This window comes from Coregonus clupeaformis, unplaced genomic scaffold, assembly GCF_020615455.1.
Source record: "Coregonus clupeaformis isolate EN_2021a unplaced genomic scaffold, ASM2061545v1 scaf0378, whole genome shotgun sequence".
Classification (NCBI taxonomy): domain Eukaryota; kingdom Metazoa; phylum Chordata; class Actinopteri; order Salmoniformes; family Salmonidae; genus Coregonus; species Coregonus clupeaformis.
This window is the reverse complement of record NW_025533833.1, coordinates 145,413-162,163: the sequence shown is the minus strand read 5'-3', so window position 1 is coordinate 162,163 and position 16,751 is coordinate 145,413. Positions and strand designations below refer to the sequence as shown.

General features: G+C 44.6%; 1 protein-coding gene across 1 annotated transcript in view; it reads right to left on the bottom strand.

Annotated features, from left to right (window-relative positions):
- The window catches only part of LOC121581935 (serine palmitoyltransferase 3), a 106,623-nt gene extending 96,278 nt beyond the window's left edge, over positions 1 to 10,345 (bottom strand). The window contains exons 1-4 of the mRNA XM_041897345.2: positions 9,913 to 10,345; positions 7,171 to 7,377; positions 4,274 to 4,428; positions 2,825 to 2,973 (exon numbers count right to left, since the gene is read on the bottom strand). Coding sequence (XP_041753279.2) covers positions 2,825 to 2,973; positions 4,274 to 4,428; positions 7,171 to 7,377; positions 9,913 to 10,032 — 631 coding nt within the window. The 5' untranslated portion in view covers positions 10,033 to 10,345. The remainder of the gene's footprint in view (positions 1 to 2,824; positions 2,974 to 4,273; positions 4,429 to 7,170; positions 7,378 to 9,912) is intronic.
- Positions 10,346 to 16,751: the final 6,406 nt, after the last annotated feature.

Here is a 16,751-nt window from a genome sequence, read left to right as displayed (position 1 = left end):
AACCTACCACTTACATAAGATTCTATAACCTACCACTTACATAAGATTCTATATCTACCACTTACGTAAGATTCTATATCTACCACTTACATAATATTCTATAACCTACCACTTACATAAGATTCTATAACCTACCACTTACATAAGATTCTATAACCTACCACTTACATAAGATTCTATAACCTACCACTTACATAAGATTCGATAACCTACCACTTACATAAGATTCTATAACCTACCACTTACATAAGATTCTATAACCTACCACTTACATAAGATTCTATAACCTACCACTTACATAATATTCTATATCTACCACTTACATAAGATTCGATAACCTACCACTTACATAAGATTCTATAACCTACCACTTACATAAGATTCTATAACCTACCACTTACATAAGATTCTATAACCTACCACTTACATAAGATTCTATAACCTACCACTTACATAAGATTCGATAACCTACCACTTACATAAGATTCTATATCTACCACTTACATAAGATTCGATAACCTACCACTTACATAAGATTCTATATCTACCACTTACATAAGATTCGATAACCTACCACTTACATAAGATTCTATATCTACCACTTACATAAGATTCGATAACCTACCACTTACATAAGAGAGACTATATACTCTCTAGGTGCATTGTTCTGTGATGACAGCCAAAAGATTGACCATCAAACTGACTGTGTAGTGTCCCAAATATTCTATATACCCTACACCCTATTCCCTATATAGTGCACTACTTTTGACCAGAGAATGGCACCCTATTCCCTATATAGTGCACTACTTTAGACCAGAGAATGGCACCCTATTCCCTATATAGTGCACTACTTTAGACCAGAGAATGGCACCCTATTCCCTATGTAGTGCACTACTTTAGACCAGAGAATGGCACCCTATTCCCTATATAGTGCACTACTTTAGACCAGAGAATGGCACCCTATTCCCTATATAGTGCACTACTTTAGACCAGAGAATGGCGCCCTATTCCTATATAGTGCACTACTTTAGACCAGAGAATGGCGCCCTATTCCCTATATAGTGCACTACTTTAGACCAGAGAATGGCACCCTATTCCCTATATAGTGCACTACTTTAGACCAGAGAATGGCACCCTATTCCCTATATAGTGCACTACTTTAGACCAGAGAATGGCGCCCTATTCCTATATAGTGCACTACTTTAGACCAGAGAATGGCGCCCTATTCCTATATAGTGCACTACTTTAGACCAGAGAATGGCACCCTATTCCCTATATAGCGCACTACTTCAGACCAGAGAATGGCACCCTATTCCCTATATAGTGCACTACTTTAGACCAGAGAATGGCACCCTATTCCCTATATAGTGCACTACTTTAGACCAGAGAATGGCACCCTATTCCCTATATAGTGCACTACTTTAGACCAGAGAATGGCACCCTATTCCCTATGTAGTGCACTACTTTAGACCAGAGAATGGCACCCTATTCCCTATATAGTGCACTACTTTAGACCAGAGAATGGCACCCTATTCCCTATATAGTGCACTACTTTAGACCAGAGAATGGCACCCTATTCCCTATATAGTGCACTACTTTAGACCAGAGCAATAAAGTAGTGCCCTATTTACGTAATAGAGAGCCATTTGGGATACAGCCAAGATGTGAGCAGTTCAGTTCTGACCTATTTCAAACCGAGTGGATAAAGAGTGGCTGGCTTCAGAGTTGGATGGTTTAAACCATAAACACACACGTTTACCACACACAAACCCCTATACCCCCCCCCACACACACACACACAACCAGACACACCCTCCCCTCCTTCCCAGTTCAACCCTCCAACCTCCACCCCCCCACACACACACACACACACACAACCAGACACACCCTCCCCTCCTTCCCAGTTCAACCCTCCAACCTCCACCCCCCACACACACACACACACACACAACCAGACACACCCTCCCCTCCTTCCCAGTTCAACCCTCCAACCTCCACCCCCCACACACACACACACACACAACCAGACACACCCTCCCCTCCTTCCCAGTTCAACCCTCCAACCTCCACCCCCCCCACACACACACACACACACACAACCAGACACACCCTCCCCTCCTTCCCAGTTCAACCCTCCAACCTCCACCCCCCCCCCCACACACACAACCAGACACACCCTCCCCTCCTTCCCAGTTCAACCCTCCAACCTCCACCCCCTCCCACACACACACACACACACACAACCAGACACACCCTCCCCTCCTTCCCAGTTCAACCCTCCAACCTCCACCCCCCACACACACACACACACACACACACAACCAGACACACCCTCCCCTCCTTCCCAGTTCAACCCTCCAACCTCCACCCCCCACACACACACACACACACAACCAGACACACCCTCCCCTCCTTCCCAGTTCAACCCTCCAACCTCCACCCCCCACACACACACACACACACAACCAGACACACCCTCCCCTCCTTCCCAGTTCAACCCTCCAACCTCCACCCCCCCCACACAGACCCCCACCTTCCCAGTCCAACCCTCCAACCTCCCTCCCCCACACAGACCCCCACCTTCCCAGCTCCAACCCTCCCCCTACACACACAGACCCCCACCTTCCCAGCTCCAACCCCCCACACACAGACCCCCACCTTCCCAGTCCAACCCCCCCACACACAGACCCCCACCTTCCCAGCTCCAACCCCCCACACACACACACAGACCCCCATCTTCCCAGTCCAACCCCCCCACACACACACACACACACACACAGACCCCCTCCTTCCCAGTCCAACCCTCCACACCCACACTGCTCACCCATTTCCTGTCGTGTGCTGCAGACCCCGAGGCCATACTGCTGGGTAATGTCTTCCACAGTCTTCAGGAAATCAGCGTTGTTCTCAGCGAAACCCAGGTAGTTATAGGAACCCATGTTGATGACGTTGTCTATAGTCTTCCCTGTTAAACTGAAAACAGACAGACGGACAGACGTTAGATCCATGTTGAGGACGTTGTCAATGGTCTTCTCTGTTAATGTGAACATGTACTAATCATTTTCTAACCTGTTTGTATCGATGTTTATGTTACAGACATGTGAACAACTGATTTCGTTGCACATGTATGTCTGGGAGGCACAAACAGACAAATGCACACACACAACATTATTGAATGACAGTAATAGTGGAAACCAACCTACAACATAATACAATAAGTTATTATTCACCACTGATTAGTGGAAACCAACCTCCAACATAATACAATACGTTATTATTCACCACTGATTAGTGGGAACCAACCTACAACATAATACAATAAGTTATTATTCACCACTGATTAGTGGGAACCAACCTACAACATAATATAATAACTCCTGAGTGGCGCAGTGGTCTAAGGCACTGCATCGCAGTGCTAACTGTGCCACTAGAGATCCTGGTTCGAATCCAGGCTCTGTCGCAGCCGGCCGCGACCGGGAGACTCATGGGCGGCGCACAATTGGCCCAGCGTCGTCCAGGGTAGGGGAGGGAATGGCCGGCAGGGATGTAGCTCAGTTGATAGAGCATGGCGTTTGCAACGCCAGGGTTGTGGGTTTGATTCCCACGGGGGGCCAGTATAAAAAAAATATATATATATGTATTCACTAACTGTAAGTCGCTCTGGATAAGAGCGTCTGCTAAATGACTAAAATGTAAATGTAATAAGTTATTATTCACCACTGATTAGTGGGAACCAACCTACAACATAACACAATAAGTTATTATTCACCACTGAGTCTACCAGTACACAATACAGTAAACATATCAATCAATATTTTTTTTTTTATTACATTTGTTCTTAGCCTTAGCACCTCGGCCCATATTCACAAAGTGTCTCAGAGTAGGAGTTCTGATCGAGGATCAGGTCCTCCCTGTCCATGTAGTCTGTGGGCGGCAGGTAGCTTAGTGGTTAAGAGCGTTGTGGCCAGTAACCGAAAGGTCTCTGGTTCTAATCCCCGAGACGACTAGGTGAAAAATCTGTCGATGTGCCCTTGAGCGAGGCACTTAACCCTAATTGCTCCTGTAAGTCGCTCTGGATAAGAGCGTCTGCTAAATGACTAATTATTATTATTATTATTATTATTATTATTATTATTATTATTATTATTATTATAATAGTCTGACCCATCGTTATCTACAAGGAAAAACTGACTCTAGATCAGCACTCCTCTGTAAATCTGGGGTTCTGATACAGATGACCAATTGGGCTAGTGTAAACAGTAAGTGTCAGTACCTGAATGTCCAGTTGTGATCTGGGGACACCCTCTCCATCACGTCAAACAAAGGGCCGGGCAGACTGCAGATAGGTCTGTTCCAGCTGTCTCTCACTCTCATGTACAGGTTACGGGTGTAGAAGTTCTCAAAGTCTTGATACAGCGGGACGAAATCCTGAGGATAATATTGAAACAGGTTTATTATCACAGTACAGCTTGATTGCTTCATGGCACATACAGTGGGGAGAACAAGTATTTGATACACTGACGATTTTGAAGGTTTTCCTACTTACAAAGCATGTAGAGGTCTGTCATTTTTATCATAGGTACACTTCAACTGTGAGAGGCGGAATCTAAAACAAACATCCAGAAAATCACATTGTATGATTTTTAAGTAATTAATCTGCATTTTATTGCATGACATAAGTATGTGATACATCAGAAAAGCAGAACTTTATATTTGGTACAGAAACCTTTGTTTGCAATTACAGAGATCATATGTTTCCTGTAGGTCTTGACCAGGTTTGCACACACTGCAGCAGGGATTTTGGCCCACTCCTCCATACAGACCTTCTCCAGATCCTTCAGGTTTCGGGGCTGTCGCTGGGCAATACGGACTTTCAGCTCCCTCCAAAGATGTTCTATTGGGTTCAGGTCTGGAGACTGGCTAGGCCACTCCAGGACCTTGAGATGCTTCTTACGGAGCCACTCCTTAGTTGCCCTGGCTGTGTGTTTCGGGTCGTTGTCATGCTGGAAGACCCAGCCACGACCCATCTTCAATGCTCTTACTGAGGGAAGGAGGTTGTTGGCCAAGATCTCGCGATACATGGCCCCATCCATCCGCCCCTCAATACGGTGCAGTCGTCCTGTCCCCTTTGCAGAAAAGCATCCCCAAAGAATGATGTTTCCACCTCCATGCTTCATGGTTGGGATGGTGTTCTTGGGGTTGTACTCATCCTTCTTCTTCCTCCAAACACGGCGAGTGGAGTTTAGACCAAAAAGCTCTATTTTTGTCTCATCAGACCACATGACCTTTTCCCATTCCTCCTCTGGATCATCCAGATGGTCATTGGCAAACTTCAGACGGGCCTGGACATGTGCTGGCTTGAGCAGGGGGACCTTGCATTCGCTGCAGGATTTTAATCCATGACGGCGTAGTGTGTTACTAATAGTTTTCTTTGAGACTGTGGTCCCAGCTCTCTTCAGGTCATTGACCAGGTCCTGCCGTGTAGTTCTGGGCTGATCCCTCACCTTCCTCATGATCATTGATGCCCCACGAGGTGAGATCTTGCATGGAGCCCCAGACCGAGGGTGATTGACCGTCATCTTGAACTTCTTCCATTTTCTAATAATTGGGCCAACAGTTGTTGCCTTCTCACCAAGCTGCTTGCCTATTGTCCTGTAGCCATCCCAGCCTTGTGCAGGTCTACAATTTTATCACTGATGTCCTTACACAGCTCTCTGGTCTTGGCCATTGGGGAGAGGTTGTAGTCTGTTTGATTGAGTGTGTGGACAGGTGTCTTTTATACAGGTAACGAGTTCAAACAGGTGCAGTTAATACAGGTAATGAGTGGAGAACAGGAGGGCTTCTTAAAGAAAAACTAACAGGTCTGTGAGAGCCAGAAGTCTTACTGGTTGGTAGGTGATCAAATACTTATGTCATGCAATAAAATGCAAATTAATTACTTAAAAATCATACAGTGTGAATTTCTGGATTTTTGATTTAGATTCCGTCTCTCACAGTTGAAGTGAACCTAGGATAAAAATTACAGACCTCTACATGCTTTGTAAGTAGGAAAACCTGCAAAATCGGCATTGTATAAAATACTTGTTCTCCCCACTGTAAGTGGTAAGTATGTTTGAATACTTAGTGTGGTGGTGCAGTGAACTACTCCTAATGGGGTATAGAGATCACACCCCCCTGTAAGAGGAGTACACTGGATATGGTGTTGTTGTCAAAAAGGTTATTTGGACAGCTTCTGATCTAACAGCTATGTTCAAAGAGCTCCCTTAGGACCAAGGCACAGCAGAGCAGGACAGAACAGGACAGAGCAGAACAGAACAGGACAGAGCAGAGCAGAACAGAACAGGGCAGAACAGGGCAGAACAGGGCAGAACAGAGCAGAATATAGCAGAACAGAACAGGGCAGAACAGACCAGAACAGGACAGAATATAGCAGAACAGAACAGAGCAGGGCAGAACAGAAAATAGAAGAACAGAACTCACCAGTTGGACATTAGACGAGTCCAAATTTGAGATTTTTGGTTCCAACCGCCGTGTCTTTGTGAGACGCGGTGTGGGTGAACGGATGATCTCCGCATGTGTATTTCCCACCGTAAAGCATGGAGGAGGAGGTGTTATGGTGTGGGGGTGCTTTGCTAGTGACACTGTCTGTGATTTATTTAGAATTCAAGGCACACTTAACCAGCATGGCTGCCACAGCATTCTACAGTGATATGCCATGCCATCTGGTTTGGGCTTAGTGGGACTATCATTTGTTTTTCAACAGGACAGCTAATCATGGCTACCCATACTATTTGCATTGCCCCCACACCCCACCCCCTCTTTTACGCTGCTGCTACTCTGTTTATTATCTATGCATAGTCACTTTAACTCTACCCACATTACCTCAATTACCTCGAGACTGTTGGAAAAGTATTCCAGGTGAAGCTGGTTGAGAGAATGCCAAGAGTGTGCAAAGCCTTCATCATGGCAAAGGGTGGCTATTTGAAGAATATTAAATATAACATATTTTGATTTGTTTAACACTTTTTTTGGTTACTACATGATTCCATGTGTTATTTCATTGTTTTGATGTCTTCACTATTATTCTACAATGTAGAAAATAGTACAAATAAAGAAAAACCCTTGAATGAGTAGGTGTCCAAACTTTTGACTGGTACTGTATATGTCTACCTTCTGCTCCTCTCTCTCCCTGGCGATGTGACATTTCTCCAGTCCTACTGCTCTGAGGAAGTCCCTGAAGTATCCGAACAGGGTGACGATGCCGAACCCCAGGTATGTCATCACAGCTACGTACATGGGAGCCTGCTCAAAGGACTCTGGTCTCTGAAACCTCTGCTTACTGCAGGGGGGGCTAGCACCATGTGATGTGATGTTTTTCTAGAGGAAGAAGAACAACAACAACAGTCAGGGTAACTACACACAAAATAACAACAGTCAGGGAAACTACACACAAAATAACAACAGTCAGGGTAACTACACACAAAACAACAACAGTCAGGGAAACTACACACACACACAACAACCGTCAGGGAAACTACACACAAAACAACAACAGTCAGAGTAACTACACACACACAACAACAGTCAGAGTAACTACACACACACACAACAACCGTCAGGGAAACTACACACACACAACAACAGTCAGGGTCACCAAAAAAGTGTTAAACAAATCAAAATATATTTTATATATTTGAGATTCTTCAAAGTAGCCACCCTTTGCCTTGATGACAGCTTTGCACACTCTTGGCATTCTCTCAATCAGCTTCACCTGGAATACTTTTCCAACAGTCTTGAAGGAGTTCCCACATATGCTGAGCACTTGTTGGCTGCTTTTCCTTCACTCTGCGGTCCAACTCATCACAAACCATCTCAATTGGGTTGAGGTCGGGGGATTGTGGAGGCCAGGTCATCTGATGCAGCACTCCATCACTCTCCTTCTTGGTAAAATAGCCCTTACACAGCCTGGAGGTGTGTTGGGTCATTGTCCTGTTGAAAAACAAATGATAGTCCCACTAAGCCCAAACCAGATGGGATGGCGTATCGCTGCAGAATGCTGTGGTAGCCATGCTGGTTAAGTGTACCTTGAATTCTAAATAAATCACCATAACACCTCCTCCTCCATGCTTTACGGCTTTACGGTGGGAAATACACATGCAGAGATCATCCGTTCACCCACACCGCATCTCACAAAGACACTGCGGTTGAAACCAAAAATCTCCAATTTGGACTCCAGACCAAAGGACAAATTTCCACCGGTCTAATGTCCATTGCTCGTGTTTCTTGGCCCAAGCAAGTCTCTTCTTCTTATTGGTGTCCTTTAGTAGTGGTTTCTTTGCAGCAATTCGACCATGGAAGGCCTGATTCACACAGTCTCCTCTGAGCAGTTGATGTTGAGATGTGTCTGTTACTTGAACTCTGTTAAGCATTTATTTTGGCTGCAATCTGAGGTGCAGTTAACTCTAATGAACTCATCCTCTGCAGTAGATGTAACTCTGGATCTTCCATTCCTGTGGCGGTCCTCATGAGAGCCAGTTTCATCATAGCGCTTGATGGTTTTTGCGACTGCACTTGAAGAAACGTTCAAAGTTCTTGAAATTGTCCATATTGACTGACCTTCATGTCTTAAAGTAATGATGGACTGTCGTTTCTCTTTGCTTATTGGAGCTGTTCTTGCCATAATATGGACTTGGTCTTTTACCAAATAGGGCTATCTTCTGTATACCCCCCTTCACCTTATTACAACACAACTGATTGGCTCAAACGCATTAAGAAGGAAAGAAATTCCACAAATTAACTTTTAACAAGGCACACCTGTTAACTGAAATACATTCCAGGTGACACCCTTTGCCTCATCAAGGCAAAGGGTGGCTACTTTGAAGAATCTCAAATATAAAATATATTTTGATTTGTTTAACACTTTTTTGGTTACTACATCATTCCATATGTGTAATTTCATAGTGTTGATGTCTTTTTTTTTTTTTTTTACAAATAAATAAAAACCCTTGAATGAGTAGGTGTGTCCAAACGTTTGACTGGTAATTTAGATACATGCCTTTGTGTTCAAAAAATAGAAATGGAAAAAAAATTACTCAAGTACTCTTGCGAGTACTTGAACTGTCAAATAATGTAAAACGACCATCCTTTAGTTCAGACTGTAGTCATTTGCTGACATGGCTCCACTAGTTGTCATGGTAATGGCTCACTACAGCGGAGCTAAGGTGACAACAGTACCTGCCATAGAAGTCTCCCAGTGACATTATGATTTTCAACATTTAAAGTAAGAACACTTTTAAAGCCTCGACTTTAAAACCGAGTCAACTAGCACATTCACTAAGTGGTTTTGTAAACAATTAACAAGTTAGCTAGTTAGTTACCACACGTTGTTATCAAACTGTCAACCCAACAGTAACTAGCAAACGACAAGATATGCTAAATAACAGTCAAAAAAAAAACATCTGAGGGCAAATAAATCAGATTTGACCGTTCAGACACAAGATGCATGGCCAGGAATCAGATTTGTAGATTTCAAACCACCTATGTTTGAAACGTGGCTTGAAATATCCGATTCCATGTGCTTGTAGGCTGTTCTGACTTACAGGAAAATGATGATGTGAGGCTAGCTAGCTAGCTAGCTAGCTAGCTATACCTGCCTGCATCAACAAGTGTGATTCTGAGAGACTACAGACAGCGCTACGCATCATGTAGCCACTGTCAACATATAACAAGTGACAGCCCACTAACTCGGCAACGGATCCTACATTATTACACCTACAGGTGATATTATTGTTGTTGTTGTTTTTCTATCGGTCTTTTTTTTTTTTTTTTTACAGATAATAAAAGTTAGGCTGCTCAAGATGTCGCACATTGGAAAACGCCCCATGACATCTACTCGCCAATAATTGTACATACCTGTGCCTTATTGTGGTATCCATTTTTCTTACAAATGGCGCTTTTGAAGTGATTCCCGTTCAGTTGTATCTTGCGGTTTCCGTTGGGCACAGGAGCTATAGACAGTGTAGTTCGAGCCATACCTAGTCAGGAGAAGAGACGGTATCGACTGAGTGAATAAGTAGGAAGTGTTTTTTCCAGCAGCGGTGAGTGAGTGGCAGCCCAGGTATGAAACCGGTTTACTTTACTTGGGTAATTATGACAAAGGTGACTTCATCATATAATCAGTACAATAGGTCGCCCAGGAAACCTAACCCACGCACAACCCTCTTAATATTGTGTACACGCAGCTACGAATCTCATCTCCACGTTGTGAAATAGATCTTGAGGAAGCAGCTGGTAAAACAATGCGTTGACTCTGAATCTGAAACCAATTGGAAGAAAAATGTACATTCAATTTTCCTAAACTCATGATAGACTGTCATATATAGAAATATAATGTAGTTACGTGCTGTCACCAGACCTAAGGCTGTCATAGAATTCAACAGCAGTTTGGACTTAGATTAAAGCACGAGGTCAAATGGATCTGTCATTAATACCCTGGGTTCAGGGTGCTAACTTTCAGTTCTTTAATATAGTGTCAAATAAAGTGATGATGTCCGAAATAGCACCCTATTTCCTATATGGTGCACTACTTTGAAACCGAGCTCTATGGTCCTTGGTGAAAAGTAGTGCACTATATAGGGAATAGGGTGGCATTTGGGACGAGACATTTACACGGAAACAGGAAGCAATGAAAACAATACTACTGTGGCGTTTGCTTCAAACCACATTGAGAGAAAAAAAAAACATGATTGTTTCAAATGACAGACAAGGTTCTGTTCTGTTTTATTACAGCCAAGTTACTGTTACGTGTAGGTTACACATCACAACCATATAAGCCTGCAGGCTATGGATATTAGGGCCATACAAAGAACACTACACAGCAGCAGAACAGGTACTTTGAAAAGAGTACAGAAACTATCTTGCACAATGTCTAGGCCTGTATGCAAGAGCCATTGAGAGCACTGTTAAAGGTATGGTCTGTAGTAGTATTGAACCGGTTTTGACACAGCTAGGTGATCTTTCTAGTAGATTATCAGGGCTGTAGTAAATCAGTATCGGTCTGCTTCTCTGAAAACTAAACCGCCCATACTCTCCTTGAGGCAATACTGCAGACACACAGAGATGGTGTCTGTTAAGGTCAAATGTATGTATGTGTGTGCGCATGTGTGTCAGAGGAGGCTGGTGGGAGGAGCTATAGGAGGATGGGTTCATTGAAATGGCTAGAATGCAATTAATGGAACGGAGTCAAACATGTGGTGTCCATTTGTTTGATGTGTTTGATACCGTTCCATTAATTCCATTCCAGCCATTACAATGAGCCCATCTCCCTATAGCTCCTCCTACCAGCCTCCTCTGACACGCATGTCACACACACACACACACACACACACACACACACACACATTTGACCTTAACAGACACCATCTCTTTGTGTCTGCAGTATTGCCTCAAGGAGAGTATGGGCGGTTTAGTTGGTTTGAATGATGGTCTTTACAAATTGGAATGCTAATACTAATCTGAACATCGCAACATGTGGTTAAAGAGAGAGAGAGAGAGAGAGAGAGAGAGAGGAGATGTTTGAGTGACCATCAGTGGCGGCTCCTGAAAAAATTCTCAGGAGGGGCAATTTTTCTGATGATTTAGGTGACCTACACACATTTTAAAAAAGATATGTCCAGCAACAACATGAAGACAGGGGCAGCATATAAGTCAATACCAGAAGCATTTATTGACTGATCTGGGGAGATGGATTCCAGTTTATGTGACAGATTATAAATAATCTCTGATGCCTTTGTTATATTAGCTTTTGGTTGAATGTACTGTCGTAGTAAATATATAATGTTATAGCTTGGTCTGACTAAAATCTTGTGCATGACCCATTTTGTGTTGGGCGTTTGTTTTCAATCAATGCTGTTCCTATCCTATAACAATGGAAAAAAGAGTCCTATCTTGTCAGCCTTGTCAGCAGGTGGCCAAGGACAACACCCACGCCATAGGTCTCTCAGTTCTTCCAACTCACGAGTTCTTGCTCTGAGGACACACACACACACACACACACACACACACACACATCATCACTGATAACACACACACACACACACATCATCACTGTTAAACACACACACAAAAATCCCTTTAGGCTGAACATTTGAAGACAGAGAACCCGACTCAGAGCCAATGCAACAGTGGAGGGGACCTCGCCCAACTCATCAGGACCAATCAGAAGATCAGAACTACTAGATTCAACCTACATCATTTATTGTATAAAATGTCTGCACACAATGTTTTCGGGGCTCTCTTCAGATAGCTCCCTAAGAGTTTGACGAACGAGTCCGTGCACGCGATTCCAGATATCTTTACCTCTGAATAAACTGCCTTTATTATACCATATCCACCCTGTCCAAAGTCTCTACTTGGTCTCAGTTCTCCAGTAAACTTGTGATTATCAACAGTACACAACGGTAACAAACAATTGGGGGAACTCACGGGGCAGATAGTAAGGTCGCAGTGACACAGAAAGCAGTTCAATGTCGGGGTACAGAGTCGCTCTCTTACCAGGATCGATTTTCCCTGTGACTGTGTCAGATCGCGGTCCGCTCTGACCAGGGTGAAGCCGGCCGGCTCCACTTCTCTGTCCGGGACTCTGTCATCCAGCCAAGTCTCCCAGCTGTATTGGATTCCGCTGCCAGCAGCGTTTTCATTATTTAGTCCGTTCGTAGCGGGTATGTACACGATCAACAAGATCAGTCCAAAACCCACCACTGGAAATCCATGGTTGGCAGAATGTTTGTAAACTAAGTGTACAAATTAAAAACATAAAATAACGCCACTAAGTGTACAAATTAAAAACATAAGATAACGCCACACTGCAGGTCGCAACAGAGACACTGCTAGCCGCTATTTTCTTAGTTACGTTCATGGTTACGTCACGTATGACGAAAGCGCGTAAGTGCAAGCCCACAGACACCCATAGAGATTGTATTGAAAGCTTTGAAATTTGAAAAAAATAGATTTTACATGGGAGTCTATGACAGACTTCTGGGCGATTTTCAACATGACTGAAATCGCCCCAAAAACGGGCGGGGCCATTTGAAGCACGACTTTAGCCTGATTTGACATTTAGTGGCAGTCAGATCAGATTAGAACACTGATAACTACTGTTGCCGTGATATAATTGATTAGAAAAAAAATCCCTTCCTTTTCCCGTTTGGCAGTGCGTCGCCCATATCGCCCTATTGAACACACCGCCCCTGGTGACCATGCCCTGCTCACACACACACTGCCTCTCTGTCTCAGAAAGGTCTTCTCTCCACCCTGGTCTCTGTTCCTATAGTGTCTCAGAAAGGTCTTCTCTCCACCCTGGTCTCTGTTCCTATAGTGTCTCAGAAAGGTCTTCTCTCCACCCTGGTCTCTGTTCCTATAGTGTCTCAGAAAGGTCTTCTCTCCACCCTGGTCTCTGTTCCTATACAGTCTCAGAAAGGTCTTCTCTCCACCCTGGTCTCTGTTCCTATACAGTCTCAGAAAGGTCTTCTCTCCACCCTGGTCTCTGTTCCTATAGTGTCTCAGAAAGGTCTTCTCTCCACCCTGGTCTCTGTTCCTATAGTGTCTCAGAAAGGTCTTCTCTCCACCCTGGTCTCTGTTCCTATAGTGTCTCAGAAAGGTCTTCTCTCCACCCTGGTCTCTGTTCCTATACAGTCTCAGAAAGGTCTTCTCTCCACCCTGGTCTCTGTTCCTATAGAGTCTCAGAAAGGTCTTCTCTCCACCCTGGTCTCTGTTCCTATACAGTCTCAGAAAGGTCTTCTCTCCACCCTGCTCTCTGTTCCTATAGTGTCTCAGAAAGGTCTTCTCTCCACCCTGGTCTCTGTTCCTATAGTGTCTCAGAAAGGTCTTCTCTCCACCCTGGTCTCTGTTCCTATAGTGTCTCAGAAAGGTCTTCTCTCCACCCTGGTCTCCTAGATAGGCCTATGTAATCTGAAAACAACATAGTGTTTCTCTCTCTCTGTTTATGTGCTTGTATTCCTAAAGTGTTACAGAGGATTAGTATGTGTAACAACGTGCAGCATTTAACCCTGCACTGTGTGTGTGTGTGTGTGTGTGGGTTGTTTCAGTTTTCAGTCTGATCCATGAGATCTTAAAAGATTCTCTGGTACTTTTGTATACTTGTCAGCCAGTAGTTCTGTAAGTAGCGCTCACAAGCCAAAAGTGGTCCCTGAAAATTGCGTATTACGTCACATATGTGCAGATATGTACTCCAAGTCATTGCTCTCTCTCTCTCTCTTTCTGCAGTGGGTGCACTATGTGCCTCTTGCTAGATGTCACTCAAATGGCGAGGGGCGGAAGCTCATTGATTGAACTCCAATTTCTAGGGGGCTGGCACACGTGGGGGAAAATGGCGCCGCACAGCTTCCTGAAAAACAGTTGCTTTCAAACTAGGGATTTCGTGGCTAACTTGAGGTAAGACAGTAATGATGCTAATTGATTATGCATGTATGAACTACACATTGACATATCCACACCAAAGCGGGAGGTTTAAAAAATACTTAGTAGTCGCCAAGGTTCCTGAGCATTTCTTTAAACAATAGATTTCTGTCTGTCAGGGTGTCTGCTCCACTCACTATACTGTCTGTCTGTCAGGGTGTCTGCTCCACTCACTATACTGTCTGTCTGTCAGGGTGTCTGCTCCACTCACTATACTGTCTGTCTGTCAGGGTGTCTGCTCCACTCACTATACTGTCTGTCTGTCAGGGTGTCTGCTCCACTCACTATACTGTCTGTCTGTCAGGGTGTCTGCTCCACTCACTATACTGTCTGTCTGTCAGGGTGTCTGCTCCACTCACTATACTGTCTGTCTGTCAGGGTGTCTGCTCCACTCACTATACTGTCTGTCTATCAGGGTGTCTGCTCCACTCACTATACTGTCTGTCTGTCAGGGTGTCTGCTCCACTCACTATACTGTCTGTCTGTCAGGGTGTCTGCTCCACTCACTATACTGTCTGTCTGTCAGGGTGTCTGCTCCACTCACTATACTGTCTGTCTGTCAGGGTGTCTGCTCCACTCACTATACTGTCTGTCTGTCAGGGTGTCTGCTCCACTCACTATACTGTCTGTCTGTCAGGGTGTCTGCTCCACTCAGTATACTGTCTGTCTGTCAGGGTGTCTGCTCCACTCACTAGACTGTCTGTCTGTCAGGGTGTCTGCTCCACTCACTATACTGTCTGTCTGTCAGGGTGTCTGCTCCACTCACTATACTGTCTGTCTGTCAGGGTGTCTGCTCCACTAGATAAATATATATATGCTGCTCTGTCTCTCCTAGATAAATATATATGCTGCTCTGTCTCTCCTAGATAAATATATACAGTGGGGAGAACAAGTATTTGATACACTGCCGATTTTGCAGGTTTTCCTACTTACAAAGCATGTAAAGGTCTGTAATTTTTATCATAGGTACACTTCAACTGTGAGAGACGGAATCTAAAACAAAAATCCAGAAAATCACATTGTATGATTTTTAAGTAATTAATTCGCATTTTATTGCATGACATAAGTATTTGATACATCAGAAAAGCAGAACTTAATATTTGGTACAGAAACCTTTGTTTGCAATTACAGAGATCATACGTTTCCTGTAGGTCTTGACCAGGTTTGCACACACTGCAGCAGGGATTTTGGCCCACTCCTCCATACAGACCTTCTCCAGATCCTACAGGTTTCGGGGCTGTCGCTGGGCAATACGGACTTTCAGCTCCCTCCAAAGATTTTTCTATTGGGTTCAGGTCTGGAGACTGGCTAGGCCACTCCAGGACCTTGAGATGCTTCTTACGGAGCCACTCCTATGTTGCCCTGGCTGTGTGTTTCGGGTCGTTGTCATGCTGGAAGACCCAGCCACGACCCATCTTCAATGCTCTTACTGAGGGAAGGAGGTTGTTGGCCAAGATCTCGCGATACATGGCCCCATCCATCCTCCCCTCAATACGGTGCAGTCGTCCTGTCCCCTTTGCAGAAAAGCATCTCCAAAGAATGATGTTTCCACCTCCATGCTTCATGGTTGGGATGGTGTTCTTGGGGTTGTACTCATCCTTCTTCTTCCTCCAAACACGACTAGTGGAGTTTAGACCAAAAAGCCCTATTTTTGTCTCATCAGACCACATGACCTTCTCCCATTCCTCCTCTGGATCATCCAGATGGTCATTGGCAAACTTCAGACGGGTCTGGACATGCGCTGGCTTGAGCAGGGGGACCTTGCGTGCGCTGCAGGATTTTAATCCATGACAGCGTAGTGTGTTACTAATGGTTTTCTTTGAGACTGTGGTCCCAGCTCTCTTCAGGTCATTGACCAGGTCCTGCCGTGTAGTTCTGGGCTGATCCCACACCTTCCTCATGATCATTGATGCCCCACAAGGTGAGATCTTGCATGGAGCCCCACACCGAGGGTGATTGACCGTCATCTTGAATTTCTTCAATTTTCTAATAATTGCGCCAACAGTTGTTGCCTTCTCACCAAGCTGCTTGCCTATTGTCCTGTAGCCCATCCCAGCCTTGAGAGGAGCTCTCAACTACCCCTACCACTGGTCCACTGGGCTGGGGTCTCCACCTCTCTCTCAGCCATGGGACCAGCTGTAACCTAGATCTTTCTTAGCTATATTTAAGTAGAGTGTGGCACTTCCAAAGCCAGGGTCGTGGGTTCAATTCCTGCTTCACTCCCAAAGCCAGGGTCGTGGGTTCAATTCCTGCTTCACTCCCAAAGCCAGGGTCAT